The 20,802-nt window shown below is 43.6% G+C and overlaps 2 protein-coding genes across 8 annotated transcripts in view; one reads left to right on the top strand and one right to left on the bottom strand.

The window, feature by feature from the left end:
• Window positions 1-20,802, bottom strand: part of TTC8 (tetratricopeptide repeat domain 8) — a 485,821-nt gene that overhangs the window by 348,040 nt on the left and 116,979 nt on the right. The gene's annotated exons all lie outside the window — the stretch shown is intronic.
• FOXN3 (forkhead box N3) overlaps window positions 1-20,802 on the top strand; it is a 139,614-nt gene that overhangs the window by 68,892 nt on the left and 49,920 nt on the right. For 3 of the 4 annotated variants that reach the window (XM_075282415.1, XM_075282412.1, XM_075282414.1), the window contains exon 2: window positions 13,671-14,224. In XM_075282415.1, the coding sequence (XP_075138516.1) occupies window positions 13,685-14,224 (540 nt within the window). In that variant the 5' untranslated portion in view covers window positions 13,671-13,684. Of the gene's footprint in view, window positions 1-8,291; window positions 8,406-13,670; window positions 14,225-20,802 lie in introns of those variants that run through there. The other variant, XM_075282413.1, reaches the window with a different exon arrangement.

Here is a 20,802-nt window from a genome sequence, read left to right as displayed (position 1 = left end):
AGAGGTGGTGAAAGGTCCTCTTTATATTATGTGATCTCATTCTGACCTGATAAAATTTCCATGACTTAAAGGGGTTTTCCCCACAAATGACATTTTTGGCATATTGACAGGATATGGCATAAATATCTGATAGATGTGGATCCCTCCTCTGGGATCTGCACTAGCTCAGCTTTTCTAGCTACAGTATATACTTAGAGCATCTTAGATTAGGCAGAAATGGTACTGTCTTTAGCTACCCTGGTTATGCAGTGCTGAGACATCATGGGATTGATAGCAGAGCACAGATAATGAGAAAAATAAAAACTAACATGATGTCTGAACCTGAGGAGAAGCTGGATTTGAGTACAGTATACATGACAGAAGACTGAAGTGTGACAGTCAGGTGATAGGTGCGGGATGATTAAAGGGTTTTCACTGAACTGCTCTACAAAAGACTGGACAGGAAAGGAAGATACTGTACATTGCAACTGTTGGTTCCATAAAACTTTTCAGGTGTTTCTGCTACATTTTCATTGGACTTCTGCTGCCTGGCCATGCATCATTTGTTGAACTGCAAATCCAGCTGCCATCCTTCCCTCTAAGTTTTAGGAGCAACCTTGTTTCTATTTCCTCTGGTGAAGCCTGACCTGAATGCACTAATCCCAGGTGAGGCAGGTTATCATCCTGTCATACAGCACAGTGCCCCAAGGTAGCTCCCTTAATTCTCCTCTCCAGGTAGGTTGTAGCAACAGGGTGTGGAGTGATCCACAGAAAGTTCGTCTGTCCCAGTGATGTCATCCATGCTCACCAAACTTATTCATGGGAAAAAGAATGTGATGCTGAAAGCAGCACACAGTCAGACACCTTCCAACGACATAGGTACTGAGGTTTGGAGGACTCATTCATGTCCCAAGTCTCTAGGGATCTGTTAACATTCATGTGCTGCTTGCCGGATTCAGGAGTTGCTTCTGGTGATGATGAGGATATTTGACGTGCAGGCTCATTGTTTGCTTGGCCCCGAAGAGACTCCTGGAACCAGCTGAACTGTATACAGACTTAAGAATTGCTCAGCAAAACTTCAGACTGTTCTGTAGACCTGCAACACTAGACTGAATATGTGGAAGTGCACGTGTCACAGTGTATCTCAACACAGAAGTATGAGATAAGCACGGGACTGTAATGGTGCAAAGATTGGGGAGGAGTAGAGACTTATTCAGGTAGGAAAACAAATCTTAGGAAAGCTCAGCATATCATCACCAATGTTACGCTAGGTTCACAATAGCATTTGGGTTTCTGTTCTTAGAGTCTGCTTGGGTACCTGAAAGATGGAAACCCTATCCGCTTAAAGAACCCATAGACTATAATGAGGTCCGCTGGGTTTTCTGCCTGAAATCAGCAGAGAAATGTCCTGCTTGCAGAGCTTTTTTCTCCACAAATTTTAAGCAAATGGGGATGGAGTCCCCGAACGCTAGTGTGGTATCACAGATTATATAGATTGCTTGCTTACCTTCTACTGATCCTCCTGAGCTACATCCTGTATTTCTGTTAATATAAAAATATAAAACATAACAATACAATATAGACAACATATACAGCAGTATCAAACCATCGGCAAGCTTGTGTTCAGACACCCCTAGCACCTTTGATTCAATCCCAATAAAATTACATGAAACACGCAAGTTAAAAAAAAAATATAATTCCTCTTCATTGAATATCAGTTGTAATAAAAACGTACAAGGTAATGAACTGCACAGCTTACAGGGCCGTATACCCCGTCTGTCCAGCGTCTGCTCCTGCCTTTGTTTAGGGACATCAGGTATTTACCTTTTTCGCTTATCTTTGGCTCCAACACTGTGCAGCAGTCTGGCCTTTGAAGTGGGTAAAGCCACTGCCATATTGTGTAGTGCTGGAATGTTTCTCTGTGTAATCCTCTTATGCGCCGCATACACACGGTTTACTATGGAGGCACATTGTGGATGTCACAGTTCTCAAGTGTGATTTTATTTTTTTCAGTGTAATTGTGTGTAATTTGTAATTGATCAGTTACTCTAGCTTAGCTACATTGCTTATTGGAATCTCCAATAGTCTCATATCCACCCACTGTGTTGTTAGGCAAGGTTCCTATAGTGGAAATTGAAGAGGAATCCACCTCAGATTTTTCCTAATTTTTCAGGCCTGTATATTTTCCATGCTGATTAGACTTGAGATGAATGAGCCCAGTTGGTAGGATGTCTTGCTCTGTATGTGGCTGAATCAGCAACAGAATCCACAGCAAGAACGAGCAGGACGCTTATATTTTCAGTGTCCTATTTTGATCTCTGCCTCCCATTAAAAAATAAGAAACAGATTTTGTGTGGAAACTTCAGCTGATTTTGAAGCAGAATCTATCTCGTAATCAGTACCAGACTTCACAGTGTGAACATACCCTTAGATGCTCAAGCTGCTGCTCTGTCCATCCCAAAGCTTTAAGCTAAGGCCTCAAGTAGCGAGAAAGCATTGCGGGAAAAACGTGCTGGAATTGCATCGCGGTTCTTCCCACAGCGCTTTAGACAGAAAGTTCACACAGGTTTCCTGTATGGAATTTCTGCTTCAATTAAACCTATGGGGAAACCGCCGGCATTTCCGTAGGTATAATTGACATGCTATTTCCAAAACCGCGACGGTTTTGGAAATTGCGGCATATCCACAGCCTGGTTTTTACCGCAAAGTGGGCTGTGATTCTCTAGAATCCCATCCACTTTGCTGTGACTGTAAAATGCTGTGATTTTTCCTGTGGCATTTACGGCACATGGGGCCCCGGCCTTACACTGCAGTTCTGGTTATTTACATATTAGGTAAACTGCTGCTCTGCCTATCCCTTTAACTTTGCAGTTCTGCTTATTTAGATATTTATGTAAGAAATCTGTAATATCAGATGTTACCTTGATTTCGTGCCTGGAGCTTAGAGCCATCATATAGCCCTATGGCAACATTAGGATAAATCTTAGTATCGCCAAGCCGAGGAACACGAAATCCACAGGCAGGATTAGTGCTATCATGGCGGGATATCATAGAGCCACCCTTTCTATGTCAGGCCTAACGTATCTGCACTGTACATAATGCCATGGTATTGTCCAGTGTTTGCATGCACAAGAGAAGCAGAATTTCCGCATTGTACAACCCTGGTATTAGTCATCAGCAGCACCTGTAAATAACCATGCAAATTCAGACACCCCCTCTTTCCTGCATGATGGTTTGATCTGTGTTTAACCCTATGTCCTAGTGATGTCATCCTGCCCATGTAATAATACTGTATATCACAATATTACACTGCTCACTCTGGTGTTTTACTTGCCATTATAACAAACTTTTTTTTCCAGTAAAGGGTTTTTCTTGGCTAAACTTGTTGATGATCTATTAAGGAAAGGTCATAATTATCAGATGAATGAGTGTCTGACACTCGGCACCTGCATTGATCGGCTGTTCTCACCAACTGTTATGCAGATCACTCTATTCTGTGTGTAGTGGCCAGACCAGGCCATTCAATGGGAGCCAATGTTGAGCTGCAGTGACTCTGTTCTTTGTGTAATAGCTACTGAGAACAGCTGATCATTGGGGGTTCCAGGTTTCATACCCCCCCCCCCAAAATAAAAAAGTCTTATATTGTTGACAGTAAAATCCAGTGTGCTTGCCTATTGTTGGATGCTCTAATGTACCCACTGTCTCCAGCACCTCCTAACAGCTAGGTCAGAATTAGCTTTCTAGTGGTATATAAAACTGCACATCTATAAGTACATGAAAGGTCTTCTTTAACTGTATGCCAAGGTTTTCAGAAATACGACATTTCTATCTGGGTATGTTATTTTTGTTGTCAATGATTGTAGATGAGTTTGAATAACCTTTATTTATTGTTTATGCCAGATTGAAAAGAGTTGTAATAAATGTTACCGCTGAGGGTTTGTTACCATCACATCCCCTGTGAGCTAAACAGCCTAGAGCTAATCTGGAGCCTGGAGCTATCCTCTGTGAGCTAAACAGCATTGTAACAAAACATCAGGTCAGGAGAGAAATTTGTGCTGCTAAAGATCACAGAGGATTGTCTAGACTGGATACAATAGTATAAAACCCTCAGGAGTGATGAGTACCAAGTCAGGATGGGTTCTGACCCTTTAGGCCTCCTGCACACGAATGTGGTGGACTTACTGTCCCCAAACACTGATCCGCAATCCACAAAAAACCAAATCCACGTTACATTAGTATGTCATCCACATTCATGGATCTTGTATGATTCCCTACACTGATCAGTGCCACAAATGCAACCAAAAACAGAACATGCTTCATACTTTGCAGTCCTTGGATATAAGATGGACACGCAGAAGGGGCCATAGAAATGAATGAGTCCATACTTTTCTCGGCAACTTTGGATCCGTAAATGCGGAAAAAAAAAAGGTTGTGCGCATTAAGCCATTGATTTAAATGAAAATAGTTTCTATTCTTACTATTGACAATAGTGGAAAATTGGAGCACAAAGTAAATTAGAAATTAGGAGAATTTTTCATCACACAGTAAAGTGATACTCAAGTTCAGAATAATAGTTCATATTAAATGCATAACACAGTGTCCAAATACCTGATATCCTGCTTGCTGCGCTGGGATGGGACCAGCTAAAGAATTGGTGGCCATGGTACAGAAATAAAGAGTGCATTGAGAATCTAAGGAACTGCTGTAGAAAGAATAAAAGAGGGCAAGGGTATTTTAACTATGCAGTTTGTATTTACTGTAAAATTTCTATTGTGAACCAGTGCCACTTTATGTTTGGGGAGTTTCCCTTTAAGCACCATCTGTGAGGTGACTCTTGGTTCTTGTGTGGTCACTCCTTTACTTCTCGTCTCTGTCCTGGTGTTGCTGGAGCGTCAGGACAAATGTGATTACAGTCAACTCTAATGATTGTCTGGCGAGGAGTCCCCGGCGAGGACGAGCGTGCTCATTAATCAAAAATGCTAACAGACTTGGTCCTTGGCGTTCTGCTTTTATGTATAGCTAGTTGTCATTTATTTGCTATTGTCATTAGAGGCAACACAACGGGAAACAACCTGTATCCTACAAGTGTTTCCCAATATAATATTATCTGATTGTGCAGCTCTTAGAGATTTTGTTCAAAATTTCTATTCTGCTTGTATTGAGAATTAAAATTCTATTAGGCCAGGGCTCCACATGGCGTATCACAGTCCCTGCAAAGTGTATGGGAATTCTAGTAAATCCCATCCACACATTAAGGAAAAATATGAGCTGCAGATATGCTGCGATTTCAGAATCCGTTGCAGTTTTGGAAATCACAGCATGTCAATTTTACCTACGGAAACTCCAGTGGTTTCCCTATAGGTATAATGGAAACAGAAAGTCCACAGAAGAATCCTCTGCAAACTTTCTGTGAAAAGCGCTGCAGGAAAAACCGCAATGCAATACAATACACTTTGTTTTGTTGCAGCCTGCTATGTGGGGCCTTTGCTTTAGGATCCATTCACACAGAGGAAAATGGTGAAGAATTTGGTGTGGAATTTCAGCGCCAAAAAAAGCGCTTCCCACTGACTTCAATGGGTTCCTTTTTCTGCTATCAGAACAAAGAACCCATTGAAGTCAATGAGAGGCTTTTTTTTCAGCGGTGAAATTCCACACCTCACCATTTTCCTCTGTGGGAATGGACCCTTAAGGGTAAGTTCACAAGGAGATTTTTGGTCAGGATTTTGAGGCCGTATCTGCCTTGAAATACTGACCAAAAAGACGGCTCCCATTGAAATCAATGGGAGCCACTCATGTCAGAAGCGAGATGCTCATTCTTCAGGCCGATTCGCCTCGTGATTCGGCCTGAAGACACTCCCTTCTCCTGACTAGGCCCATTCATTGGGCCTAATCCGGAGCGGAGTGAAAAACTCCGTATGAATTTACCTTAAACTAGTTCTGGCTTAGAATGGAAGTGTAAATTGTCTTTTGAGCAGTTTCCCAATGTAAAGTTTTGTTTACAAACCACAGTTATTCCATTTCGTTAAGGACTACACGGTGACTTTGGCCACGACTCTTGAGCCACAGGCTAAAATTCACATGACCATGGTTCCTCTGTGAAACTTGGTCGATGTGTGAACAGTATGCCAGGACCCCGTGTCCTCGCATTATAGTTATGTATGCTGCTAGGAGTCTCTGTCTCCTAGCGAAATATTATTTCATAGTGATTACAGTACCAAAACAGTATGTATAACTATAATGCTAGGAGATGTGTGTTCCAGTAATGTCGCACAAAAGCAGCCCTATATTGGGGAATCACTCATAATACAATTCCCTAATATGATCTTTAGAGAAATCCAATCTGCATCTCTGTCTAGTATTCTAGTGACCTTGCCTCTGGTGTCAGAACATAGTCATATTCTGGGCTCATGTTTCCAGCGATGACACCAGGTGTTTCAGGGAAGGCACCAGCCGAGCTCCTTATTCCAAATGGAGCCAAATCCATTAATGATCTCAGCGGCCGCTCCTCCCCAGGACTGTATCTCTTATTATTTTGCTTTAGGCTAAATGCATAATTCCATTGTTGTATAATCTCACCTTTTTCGATAAATTAAACAAGGAGTACCCCATTCCGGACTCGCCATGACACTTTACAAACCAGCATATCGGCCTGGCCTTTAGTCAGAGCCAAAGAGTAACTGACTTTGTAGGCTCCATGTCATTTTTTATATTCCTATTGGCTGTTCCTATTCACTGACAGCAAGCAGAGATCTTGAAAATGGTGAAGAGTTGGAGAATATTACATTATACAGCAGTGTGTTCCTTAAGGGTGCATGCACACTACGTAACGCCGGGCGTGTATGAGAGCCGTACACGCCGGCATTACAGCAGGGCTGCCGAACACTTCCCATTCACTTCAATGGGAGCGCTCGTAAACGCCGCTGTTACGAGCGCTCCCATTGAAGTGAATGGGAAGTGTTCGGCAGTCTGCCGTAATGCCGGCGTGTACGGCTCTCATACACGCCCGGCGTTACGTAGTGTGCATGCACCCTAAATGTGTTTTCTAGTATATTAGGGGGGCATGTCAGACTGCAACATTTTGGGATTGGGGGATGGAGTCCATAATGCACCTGAGTTACTTCCTCAGAGTTTTATGGACCATAACCACATCAAGAAACTCAAATGTGGTTTTGCCGTAATTCCTTGCTGTTTTGAGAGTACAATGACGCTAGGTTCACACTAGCGTTCGATCTCCGTTCTGTGGTTTCCGTCTTCTGCATGCAGAAGACTGAAAGCTGTCAGACTGGGTCTGGCCGTGAGCGTTTTATGCTCTCCGCCGCAAAACCGGATTTTTTAAACCAGACACAGAGTACTGCATGTCCGACTCGGTGTCTGGTTTAAAAAAAACGGTTTCGCGGTTGAGAGCATAAAACATTCACCGCCGCACATCTTTAAAACCCATTGAAATGAATAGGTTTGAAAGAGTCCTGCAGGTTTGCGTCTCCTGCCTTGTTATGTGCAGGAAACGGAAACCTGCAGAACGGAGATCGGGCGCAGATGTAAACAAGCCCTCAGGTACGTTTACATCTGCGTTACCCTATCCGTTTCACTGGCCCGTTGCAGGACCAAAAAAAAGGACAGTAGCAGAAAATTACGGACACAAATGAATTCTGAGGACCCCATTAACTAGAATAGGGTTTGACAAGTGTCCGTTCTTTCTTTTGTTACTGAAATTGCTAGATGACGCTATGTTCACATCTGTGCCTGGTATCTGCCCGTTGCGAATCCGTATAAATAAATATCCATCACCATTTGTGTCTCCTTCCATAGTCCACAACGTTTAAAAACAACAACCAAAAAAAAAAAAACGGATTTGTTGCGGTCTGTCCTGTATCATTATTTTTTTGTATGGAGTGAAAGTGTTCCAGATCTGACTTTAGCCTCCATCCAACATAGCGAATACATGGCGGAAAAAGTAGGGCTTCTAGCACTTTATCTTCTAGAGATGGAGACTTCAAACTGGGGCTCTGATGTAGAACCGACCAACAATATTACCCTCTAGGAAGACCAGAAATTGGGGTGTGGGCTCAACTAGATAGTGGACATTAGAGTGCCCCTAGGGACGTGACGGAGCCTTATTAGTAGCTCTCACCCTAGATATTAGACATTGCATCCGTCTCCGTCTACCCTTTTGTTACACTGATCCCCCGTTCACCTGGTTTGCCCCCCGCTGTTTGCGCTGTTCCCCGTCCCTCCCCCGGGTGTCTCCCCTCTTCCTCCGCCCAGTCCTCCACCTCCTCCCCCGGCCCGGCCCACGCTTCCCCCTCCGGACATGTGCGGCGGGTTTTTGTGTGTTCAGTGGAGACTCCTTCTCTCCCGGAGGCTCCGGCCCCTCCACGTGTTGTACCCCCTGCTTCCGGGACCCTCATTCTGGGGGGATTAGCCAGGTAAGTCGCGGACCGCGGCGGGAGGAAACAGCGAGGTCGGGGCCCGGACAGCAGCTGCTGTGTAACATGTGACTGCCCCCCCTTCCCTATAACTTTATATAACTTCACACAACTTCCTAGAAACTGCGCCCCCACCACTCCTGACAGGTTCTGTGCCGCTCACTACCATGTTTACAAGATCCCCCCCCCAGCGGAGGCTGGCCATGGAGTGCCGCGACAGCTGCAGAACCTCTTTTAGTCCGGGCTGTTGATCGACGGGTTATATGTTTTCTTCCTTCACAACATCAGGGGGAGGGGGCATATACTTATGTACTTGCTGTAAACAGTGATCCCCACCCCTCCCTATACTAGCAGCTGCTGCAGAACCCCTTTAATAAGGGCATAGGCCCTCCTCTTAGAAGTACGCTCTTCCTGTATAGCCCAGTGAGGCTCTTACTATGATACAAAGCATTAACAGTTTGTAGGTCTGACTTTATAACCAGTGTTTATTGCACTGATATGGGGGGGGGGGGAATAATAATAACACCCCCGCCCGCCACTTCCTTTGCTGTGTTGGATGCGTCTGTCTGTCTACCCTACATGTTCTACGTGAAGGAAGAATGGTTATGAGGTTTCCTAGCAACCAGAGATGATTGACTAAGTGCTCAGCCAATGATCCGCGCTGCTGACGAGGCCATCCATACTAGGGTGTTGTAATAGTATAGTTCAGAGTGCAGGGTCTGCCATGATCCCCTCCTGTCCCAGGCACTAACAGCTCCTCTCTGCTACTTCTTCTACCACTCCTACTGCTATTCCTACCCCTGTCAGCTTTTCGGTCCTCACTCTTCCTACCCCTGTCAGCTTTTCGGTCCTGCTATTCCTACCCCTGTCAGCTTTTCGGTCCTCCTCTTCCTACCCCTGTCAGCTTTTCGGTCCTGCTATTCCTACCCCTGTCAGCTTTTCGGTCCTGCTATTCCTACCCCTGTCAGCTTTTCGGTCCTGCTATTCCTACCCCTGTCAGCTTTTCGGTCCTGCTATTCCTACCCCTGTCAGCTTTTCGGTCCTGCTATTCCTACCCCTGTCAGCTTTTCGGTCCTGCTATTCCTACCCCTGTCAGCTTTTCGGTCCTGCTATTCCTACCCCTGTCAGCTTTTCGGTCCTGCTATTCCTACCCCTGTCAGCTTTTCGGTCCTGCTATTCCTACCCCTGTCAGCTTTTCGGTCCTGCTATTCCTACCCCTGTCAGCTTTTCGGTCCTGCTATTCCTACCCCTGTCAGCTTTTCGGTCCTGCTATTCCTACCCCTGTCAGCTTTTCGGTCCTCCTCTTCCTACCCCTGTCAGCTTTTCGGTCCTGCTATTCCTACCCCTGTCAGCTTTTCGGTCCTGCTATTCCTACCCCTGTCAGCTTTTCGGTCCTGCTATTCCTACCCCTGTCAGCTTTTCGGTCCTGCTATTCCTACCCCTGTCAGCTTTTCGGTCCTGCTATTCCTACCCCTGTCAGCTTTTCGGTCCTGCTCTTCCTACCCCTGTCAGCTTTTCGGTCCTCCTCTTCCTACCCCTGTCAGCTTTTCGGTCCTGCTATTCCTACCCCTGTCAGCTTTTCGGTCCTCCTCTTCCTACCCCTATATGCGTCAATCTTCCCTCTCCATCTTTAAATGCTCTTCATTGACTCCTGATGAAGTGTTGTGTTTGCACAAACCTCCAGCACTTTATCCTCCATAAAATCCCCTGAATAGCTGCCCCCTCCCCTCCTGAACTCTTCCTTTTGTGTTTGGAAACCTGTAAACACAGAGAAGTTGTGAGGTCACAGCCAGCAGAAGCCTATTTGCCTTGAAGGAATAACCCTTTGTATGCTGAAATGAAGTCCTCCTGTGTGACACAGCGTGATGAAATCATTTTATTATCCACACACTGTCATGTAGGATAAGTACAGGTTTGGTGACTGGGCTGTCACCATTGCTGCCTGTCGTCTGGCGGTTTTACAGGATTTTGTGAACATGAAGGTTGTGCGCAAGGTATAGAGATCATTGTGTTGTCAGCAGCCGCCCAGGTGGTATTATTATAACCCTTTAAATACCAGGCCTCCAACTACACACTCCAAGAACCATGACTGCAATCAGCAATTGGGTCATACCGGATGTGTGTAGTTTAACACAACCCTGGTACAAAAGAAAAAATTCTATTATGTCGCCATATTCTTATACTTGACTTTTGCTTTATATTCATTGGAGCCAATGTGTTGTCCTATATTACAGAATGATTTGAGTTCTGTTGATATTGTTTTGGGGTAGAAATTACCTTTTTATCTTCTTTTCACTTCCCCTTCTTAAAATCCTTCTGTATTGCCATGTGTAATGTCTGCATGAGGCCTGGAGCTAAGTGGACTACTAATGCCATGTTCACATTTGTGCTGGGAAGTCTGTTCTTCTGGTCCATTGGAAAGCCAGAAGAACTGGAAAATAGTCCATGTAAATAGTGGACATGAACAAAGCCAGAGGGACACCATTGATTTTATTTATTTTTTTATTTTTTGTATTAAAATTGCCGAACTGGTGATATGACGGACACTGCAACAGAAACTTGGACCAGAGCCTCCGCAAAGATATGAACATACCCTAAGATGACAGTCTTGTGGACTGTTTATAGGCTGTGATAGGAGCCCATTGGCGCCATACAGTCCCTGGGGGTAATAAGTCAAAATATTGGGTCTCTTCACTTTGTCTAACAGCTTAGGTGTTGCTGTTGCATTTGTATAGCATCATATGTGGGGTAACTAGCCCCCATTCCATCATTTTCAGTCGTCGCCCACTTGTCAGTGGCATCATCACCATCCTTATTAGGGATGTTTATAGAAATTAGAGAAGTGGATTATGAAGCCATGAAGGAAGTGTGAAAGCTCTAGGAACATCAAAAACATTTGGGATACAGAATAAAGACACATTGACACTTAGGGTCTCTGCTCAGAAGGAATCTGGCAGGGTGTCTTCTCTTTATTTTGAGATCTGATCTTTGTGGGGATGTGTGTGAACAGTCACCATAACAATAAGAGGATGTGGTGTCTCAGATAAGAGAGACACGCATCACCATAGCAACCATGCAATGAAATTACCGCCAGCCCTGATATTATTTTCTGGGTAGAGGCTCTTGGGACATTCTCTTTGCTTGGGAAAAGTTCTGGGAAAAGTTCTGAAAACTGAGAGGCATCTGAGGAATGAAGGTGTCAGCCTCTAACCCTGTTATATTCATTTACCAGCCTCTGGTTCATGCTTTCATCTACTTCTCAGATCTTTGTGTGGCTTACTATGACTATAAACAATTCCCCCTCTGAAACCCTAAATCCTTAGGGCTCTTTCACATGGCTGTGTTTGGGCCAGGGGAAATGCGCCTTGTATCGGCCACATTTATTGGTCCTGGCACGCCTTGGGTGAAGGGCTATGCCACTAAATCTGGCTGGTGCATGAGCCTTCTCCCTGCCCAAACACTGCTGTATAAAGCTCTCCTTATTCTTTTGTCTTCTCTTTGATTTTGACAATTCTGTAAGCCATGTATATCTGTAAGCCATGTATATCTGTTTCTGGAAAAGCTGGGTGACAACCAATATGTGGCTCATTACAGCTTTCACATTAGTTTATTAGCTTTTCTGGATCTTTCTTTATCTATGTAGTGGTGTCCCCCTACTCCTCTGTTTACGGGCAAGTTCTTTGTTCAGATGTCCATGTTGGTTGTCACTCAGCTTTCCCAGCAACAGATGTAACTGAGAGGAAATGACTCCAGGACTTGTATGCAATTTATATAGAGATATGACAGGTCTAGATTAGGAAATGAAATAAATAATAGACTAGAATAATTTATTGATCCACAGGGGAAATTCAATGTCCTACAACTGATTTGGTTGCCATGGCCACTTGTTTTTACACACAAGGTACTACATGGGCTTTTCTAGATTGTAGATTTGAGGAGTTTTACTTGGTAACCAATCAGATCACTACTTTCATTTTTCAGCTTTCTGTAAATGAGAGCTGAAGTGATAGGTAGCTATTTTTTTTTAGGTTGTAGTACAACTTTATTAATAAACTGACAAACAGTATTTTTTATTTTTTTTCTGTTTAGTTCAATCTGTTAACATGATAAATAATGAATACATGTTGGTGAATGTGATCTCCTGCAGCAGATGCTCCATTCATTGTTCTTCATGTCTAATAAGATGTGGCTACGTTCTTGCTCCACTTCCACAAGGATTTTCAGCTTTTTTGTGCCTTCAAGTTCATGATATGTTCAACGCAGGCATGGTACCATGTTATTTCTGCTTTTAACAATACTTTAAGATCTAACTCTACATAACATTACATTTAGAGTTCAATGTTTTTACATTAAGGGAGTCTGTTAGGTCCAAAGTGACTTCCATTAAGTTTACGCTCACGTTACGTTTATTAATGTCCATTGCTGTCTTCTTTCATAGGATAACAGCAATGGATATGAACGGTAGTATGTGTCCATTCCCATTGATTTGAATGTAGACAACATAATGGACTGCGTGTCCTGATGCGTGACCAGAGATCAACATGTCGCCTTGTGATTCTTTCACCAATATAAGTCAATGACATCTCATTGTGACCCTGGTGGTGCAGCAACTTCTAGTCACAAAGAAGCACTTCAGTCCTCAATCTGCTTGCGACAAGAAGTTGTAGCTGCAGCACCCTTGGGTTTGCAATGCAACTCCATTCACTTAAATTGGTGAAGGAGTTTCAGGGTAACTCAGCGATCTTTGGTTGCACAATGGTAAATTAAGCCAAAGTCACTGTTTTTAGCTGGTTAGAACTCTTTCAAAGTTGTCAGTCGTTGACAGCAAGCAGAGGTCTTGAAAATGGTGAGCAGTTGAAACACATTGGTCCACATTTACTAATAGTTAGGCCTTGAAAATCAACCAGATTTATTGCAATGCCTGATGCCCGATGAGAAATATAATGCACCTTAGTTAGAGCTTACTTTGCTTTTTATGAGACTTTATATCAGACTTTTTGGGTGCACATTGTTGCATGTTAAGCTATCTCTCCTTGTCAATCCAGTCTAAAAGAAATTGTCTAAAAGTAGATGCACCTAAATTGCACATAAAATTAGGCCAGAGTTCAGACATCGTCACCATAATTAATTCCCTCCAGTGTCTGTAAGAAATTGTTACAGCTTATTGTGATAAAATGAGGATTCCCATAGCATTGCTCTACCCCTGTATTAGTATTCAACATTAAATCAAAACAAGACTCTAACATTGTCTTCTGTTCCTTGCAGGAACCTTTGTCTAAATGGGTCCAGTGATGCCTCCCAGTAAGAAGCCGGAGGGGACAGGAATCAGTGTTTCCAGCCAGTGTTTCCGGAGTAGCACATTATCAAACCCACTCAATGATGACGACGACTTAGACTTCCCACCTCCGGCTGTAAAGACGAATAAAGAGAAAGGTGGTATGGAGGATGAGGAGCTAACAAATTTGAACTGGCTCCATGAGAGCAAAAACTTGCTGAAAAGTTTTGGGGACTCTGTGTTACGGAGTGTCAGTCCTGTTCAGGATATAGACGACGATACCCCACCCTCCCCTGCCCAGTCAGATATGCCCTATGATGCCAAGCAAAACCCTAACTGCAAGCCCCCCTACTCTTTCAGTTGTCTCATATTTATGGCTATCGAGGATTCTCCAACCAAGAGACTTCCGGTGAAGGATATTTACAATTGGATTCTGGAACACTTCCCTTACTTTGCCAATGCTCCCACGGGCTGGAAGAACTCTGTACGACATAATCTGTCCTTGAATAAATGTTTCAAGAAAGTTGACAAGGACAGAAGTCAGGTAAGATGCTATTGTGGTAATGATGCAATAATGCTACTTGGCACCCAACCACTCGCAAGGTATCTTATCTTTCTGCTTTTAAAGTGTTGCTCTTCTGTAAAGGAATTGAAATTTTAGAACTACTAAAGGGAGATTTTCACCAGGGTGAAGCATAGTAAACCAGAAATACAGTTAGATAGGGCAAGCTCGCCTGAATTTGGCACTTTTTTCCCTTGGAAATCTGTGCTTCCATTGATCCATTTTTTTTTCTTTAGAATATGCAAATAACCTGCCTGGAGCACTGGGGGCGGCTCCGTTGCTGCAAACTGCTAGGTCTCACATTGTTCTTTGAGTGACATTGCCAGGGAGCTCTGCTGAAATCTCGCCTGGCTGTAGCATTTGCATCAGTGCATTACAGCAGTGTGGAGTATAGCAGGAGCACACCCTCAGTATTTCTTACTGCTCATTTGTGTATTGTGAAATCAGTGAATGTCTCTGCAATGGGAGCACACATTTTCATTGGGAGAAAGTTGATCATAGATTGTAAGCTCTCGTGAGCAGTCCCATTGTGTGAAGTGACTATTTCTTTGTAATGTATCTTTTTTGCCTGTGCTTGAACCCTACAAATTGTACAGTGCTGTGGAATACGTTGGCGCTATATAAATAAAATGTATTAATCATATCGAGGTGACCCTGACATATCTACCTGTGATGCTGATTTAATAAGCTTCATCCTGGCAACAGACTTCATTGAAAAATTTGGAGCCGACATTGAGGCGGATTCTGCCTCAAATTCAGCGCCAATTTTCACTGTGTGAACGCACCCTTATAGGAAAATGCAGCAAAATTATCAGTTTGTTCCATAATTGACCTTGTGAGCAGTAAAGCAATCCAGTAATAACCTTGAAGTATTTCGTATAACACAATTACTGCCAATTTCACATGAGAAGTAAAAAGTAAGATTCTAGTAATACTACGCTAACATCTGCTCTCGTAACTGGGGAAGGGGTTTTATGTACAGTAATTAAAAATGGAAGTTGAATAACCACCAAATTCCAAATAAATAAATATATATATATATATATATATAGCCCTCACTGACAGTGATATGAATTCCTCCTTTCATTTGTGAATCTTTCCACAAGAATGCATGTGTGGCCGCTTTTCCTTCAGTAACAATGTGGACTAGCTTCAAAATTGATAGATACTATATGTGGTCATTAGAGATGAGCGACTACTGTTCGGATCAGCCGATCCGAACAGCACGCTCGCATAGAAATGAATGGACGTAGCCGGCACGCGGGGGGTTAAGCGGCCGGCCGCCGTCAAAGCGGAAGTACCAGGTGCATCCATTTATTTCTATGGAACATGCTGTTCGGATCGGCTGATCCGAACAGTACTCGCTCATCTCTAGTGGTCACCTATATTCTATGTTCAACTAATGGTTTCAGTAGGAAAAATGGAAATCTCCTGCAAATTATATTAAAAGACACATATCTTGTTATGGCATTGCTAGTTATGTACTTCCTTCATACAGCGGGACTATTAAAGGCTTTCTTATCTTATTAAAGTGACTCCACCTACCAGAATCCCGACAACTCCATAATATTCTTATGCCGCAGTTTGTTGCTGGCGTCCCCTTTCCCACCTAGAAGTCTTTAGGGTGATGAGGATAACCAGGGGCATTCAGATATTGATCATCTGATAAATGTGTTCATTGGCTCATTGACCTTTCTGTGATTTATTTGACCTGACGTTGTTGGGTCTTTGTAGTGGAATTTGCCCTGTAGTTCTCATCGTCTCCACAAGTACCGATCCTCATCCAGTTGCGTATTGAACCTGTAAGCGCTTTCTTCTTTAAATTTGCTGAACGCATCAGGTTGGAAAGGCACATTAATCTGGAGACTTCTATATATTTGGGAGTGGTCCATTTGTCTGTTACAGTAATTTCTAACCCCCTAAATGTGACAGCTGTTTCTTAAGCTGGCCAAATATATTCGATGATTGTTGGTTGATCCCTTGGTTTTTGACAGAACCGGCCAACCATCTGATATGTATGTGGTTTTCGCAAATGGCAGATGTTGGGGAGATAAGGATTGAACAGTTGGATTTCAATGGCAAATTGTTTTGATTTAGGTGAGATAAGCGGCTGCCATGTGAGGTGGCTTCATCCTCTCTCTGATTCAGGACCAAGCTGAGCATGCATGTGTAAGGTCAAAGAGGGAGCGCTTGGCAGAGTGTTTGGCTGACAGATATTGTATATGGTCCGCTTTAGGCTATTTTTACATCTGCATATCTTCTATTTCATCGTAGGAGCAGAAGAATGACATTAATGACAGTGCTGGATCCATTACATTGCGTCTATGAGTGGTGACCAATTGACTTAGCTTTTTGTCATAGGACAAAGTAGTGCAGTGTGAATGACATCCAGTATGGCTACCTTTAGGGCTAGTTCACACGTAAAAACCACCTGGCTTATTTTGGTCCCGAAAAAAACCTCTTCCTAATTAGGAAACATTATTTTGACCTTGAGGCGTTTTCTGGAGCAGTTTTTGGTAAAAACTGCTTCAGAAAACGCCAGGCAGTTTTCCCCTCCCCTAAAGTGAATGGACTGTAATAAAAAAAAAAAAAAGCTAGGCTTTTTCGGTCGCGTTTTTTGCAAAAAAATGCTAGACGTTTTTTGCCTCCCATTCACTTCTATTGATTTCCTTAGGCGGAATCCACCTGCAGAAAGGTCATGTCGCTTCTTTTTTCGACTAGCAGCAAAAAACTGCTAGCAGAAAAACAAAAGCTAGCAGTCTCCATAGACCACCATTGTATGGAGGCAGATTTTGAGGCGAAATCTGCTGTCAAAATCTGCCTCATTGCCCCCGTGTGAACTAGCCCTTAGGCTGGTCTTACACGACCGTAATGTAATTCCGCAATTGAGGGTTTTCAATTGCGGACACATTATATTCAATGTGGCCTCTTACACCACCGGATATTTTATCCGTGGTGTGGCCGAGTCTCAACCGTGGTCCGCAATTTATATTATGTCCGTAATGGCCGTGAATTATGGCACCGCATGGACTCGCCCTCAGAACTCTAGGGGCAAGTGCGGCAAGATACGGACATCTGCGGAGCCTATGTTGCCGATCAACAACTAGTGTTGCTGATCAGCAACTTGCTGACCGTACATTCAATACAGTCGTGTAAGACCAGCCTGGTTTTACATGACAGTAAGTTTAGTCCGCAATTGTGGGTTCTCAATTGCGGACACATTGTATTCAGTGCGGCCTCTTACACCACTGGATATTTTATCTGTGGTGTGCTGTGACCAAGGTCCGCACTGAATACCGCATGTCAGCAAAGGCACTGCAAATTCACGGCACTGCACGGACTGTCCCATACAACTCTATGGGCATGTGCGGCTGGACACGGACGTCTGCGGAGTGACTATTTGGAGTGAATTATCGGTGTTGCTGATCAGCAACTTGCGGACCGCAAAACCACTACAGTGGTGTAAGTTAGTTATACTGCAGGGTGTCCCAGGAAAGTGCTGGAAGTTGTAGCTGTAAAAGCTATCACTAGTCAGGGCAGAGCTTGTATAGAAGGGTAGCTGAAGATAATACAGCGCTGTCACCTGGAGGAATTTCCTTGTGGATAGGGCTCCTAATCTTGTAGAGAGCCTCATGCCGTGGCCATTCTGAGCTGGGTTATAAGAAGACATTTTACTGATGTTTCTGAACTTGTGTGACAGCCAATATGGCCACGACCACAGAAGACGTATTCACAGACTCCTCCATGGCCCTCCCCAGATATGTCACTGGGCCTGGTAGATTCCTAGGCCTGGGAAAGCTGTTTGTAGAGATCAGTGATCTATATTTATAATTGGTGACATCTTGACACAACATTATATCTCCATATGTTCATGATCAGGAGATTTGTGGGTTACATTAGGCTTGGGGGGTGGATGTCACTTTCTGCTTAGAGTCCGAGGCTCTTGTGGGTAATCTGAGCTGTCAGTCAGTCCCCTCCCCCGTAGTAATGTCCCTTTTGCCCGTGAGTTTCCGAATCCACTGCCATCTGGTCCTCGGCTGCGGAGAGGAATTTTTCTTGTATACGTGTTTCCATAGCAACGGTCTCACAGTTGATAGGGAGAGTAACTAGTTGCCATAGTGACAGAGTTCCTGATGTGGCAGTTTGTGCGTGCGGGGAGAGGCGAGCGCAGAACTCTTGTGGTGAAGCTATAATATAGGAGATGGGGAGGGGGGGGGTCGCATGACTTGATGGAAAAAAAAAAAAAAAAGTTTTTTATTTTTGGAAATTTTCACAATAGACTAGCTGCTTTTTCCCCCCTATTGCGTTGAGTCAGCGGCTTCTGTTCTATAAATAGACTATTAAATACCAGCACTGCTGATATGTTGCTTCAAAGAAAGACGCCATGTTGTAGGACTACGTGCCCAAGCGTCACCAGACTGCCAAGGTGTGTGGCTTGTACTTGTACTAGAGCAAGGGGTGGTTCACGTATCAACAAGTTGTAGCTAAAGAATGGCGCAAAGGTTTTGTCAGGTAATGTCACCCGGGCCAATGCAATATTTTTCTGTGTTTATAAATGATGCTATCATGGGAAGAATGGACGCAGCCTATAGAGAGGGCTACAGGACACCTCCACCCATGGCAGAGCATTGAACCTCTAAAACAGGGGTAGGGAACGTACGGCACTCCAGCTGTTGCAAAACTACAACTCCCAGCATGCATACTTGCTCTGCTGTTCTTGGAACTCCCATGGAAGTGAATGGAGCATGATGGGAGTTGTAGTTTCACAGCAGCTGGAGAGCCAAAGGTTCCCTACCCCTGCTCTAAAACAAGAAAACTCCCCAGGAAATATAAGGCAATATCAAACCTTTCAGCCTTTCCATGTGCACCAGGGACCTAGGAGTTACAGCTTGTTCATCCTGAGCTTTAGGATTCAGAATAGAATTCTAAAATTATAGTAGAGACTGACATTATCGCCAGCACAACATTAGAAGACTGAGAAAGAGATGCTAGCATTTAGGGTGTTTGGAAAGCTGAGTAAAATAGTTTGACCTAATATATTCTAGTTTCTATGTAACAAAACCGATACACGATGCAAAATGGACTTCAGAATATACATATTAAATAATAGCAATGGCTTGAACGGGCAGCGCTGCCACTCTTGCAGTGTTTTCTCTGCATTATCCGGATTTTAGCATGTGTGTCACTTGGAAGCCTTTCTGATTGAATGGGTCTGTAGGGAGTTGTGTTTCCTGCTCCTTCCTAAGCTGCCATCTGTACAGTCCGGGTAGCGATCCTCGTCTTTGCCGTTTACATGCAATATTCCCACTATGCCTTATGCGCAAAGGTGCGTTGTGTTGGAATGGCTTTTGCCACACCCACTGCGACAAAGTTTTACCATGGAAAAAAAAAATTGTGACTTGTTGCCTTGACATTACATATGTACAGGATCACTAATGTTGGCTATAGGCACAAATAGATTTATGAAACTGTCCAAAAAAAAAAAAACCAAAACACTTTGGGAAGTTTATTATCCCATCTACAGCTGTTTCTGGGGTAGATGACTGACATTGTGGCATCCTTTTGGCTCCAATTGTGAGCCACATCCCCTGTTCTGCATCTTGCCACTATCTGTGAATGTGGATGGACTTGGGCAGACACCAGTCTTCTGCCATGAGTTATAGGGGAAATCAACACTATTTCCTAACTGTCCTAGATCTCCATTATGGCACATGGGCGTGCGTCTGATTTATTAAGAGGTCGGAGCCTATATGAAGAATGACATACCAAACACCAGACTTAATAAATCTCCCCGTTATCTTTGTTGCCTATGCCAACCAATCGCAACACATCTTTTATTCCTTATAGTGCTTTTGAAAAATAAGTTCTATACTGAGATTGGTTCCTAAGGAAAATGGTCATTTTTTCTAACTTTAGGCTGAGTCTGCACGTTCCTGAAACGCAGCTTTTTCTCTTTCAGATTTTGCTGTGGTTTTTTGAGTCAAAGCCAAGGATAGAAATAAAAAGAATGGGAAATATATAGGAAGTTCTTCTATCTTCTCCTCAATCCACTCCTGGCTGCCTTAGACACTTTTCATAAATCTGACTGTATCGAGCAGTTGTTGTGTCTGACGAAGCTGGTCTGTGACCCCAGATTTTATCCCTCTCTTTTTGTTTATCAGTGTAGATAAAAAAGCCCCAAAACATTAATATGTTGGGAGGGTGGGGGGGGGGGATGTTTCGGTTTTGGCGACCCGGCAGGACTGAGCATGTTGTCCACGGCGGCTTTATCCATGATATGGTTGTGCATGTCATTACAGATTCCTCCATTCTTATGACTCGTGCTTTACCTGCAACAACGATTCCATTAAGGTCTCCTTAGTCCGCCGAAAACACAAGCATCATCATTTATTTAGTAATGTTCCATCTGGAGACACTGGGTGGTCATGTGCTGCAGCTCTCTTGGGAATAGACCGCTCAGAGAGGCCAACCCACGGCAGCATTGGCATGTGACATCTTAGATGTAGAGCATGTGATATATAGAGCATCACCTGTATCCATTTCTATCCTAAGGACATCAT

Source organism: Leptodactylus fuscus, chromosome 7, assembly GCF_031893055.1.
Source record: "Leptodactylus fuscus isolate aLepFus1 chromosome 7, aLepFus1.hap2, whole genome shotgun sequence".
In the NCBI taxonomy this organism is placed as follows: Eukaryota; Metazoa; Chordata; class Amphibia; order Anura; family Leptodactylidae; genus Leptodactylus; species Leptodactylus fuscus.
The sequence above is the reverse complement of the archived record's forward strand: the minus strand, read 5'-3'. Positions and strand labels throughout refer to the sequence as shown.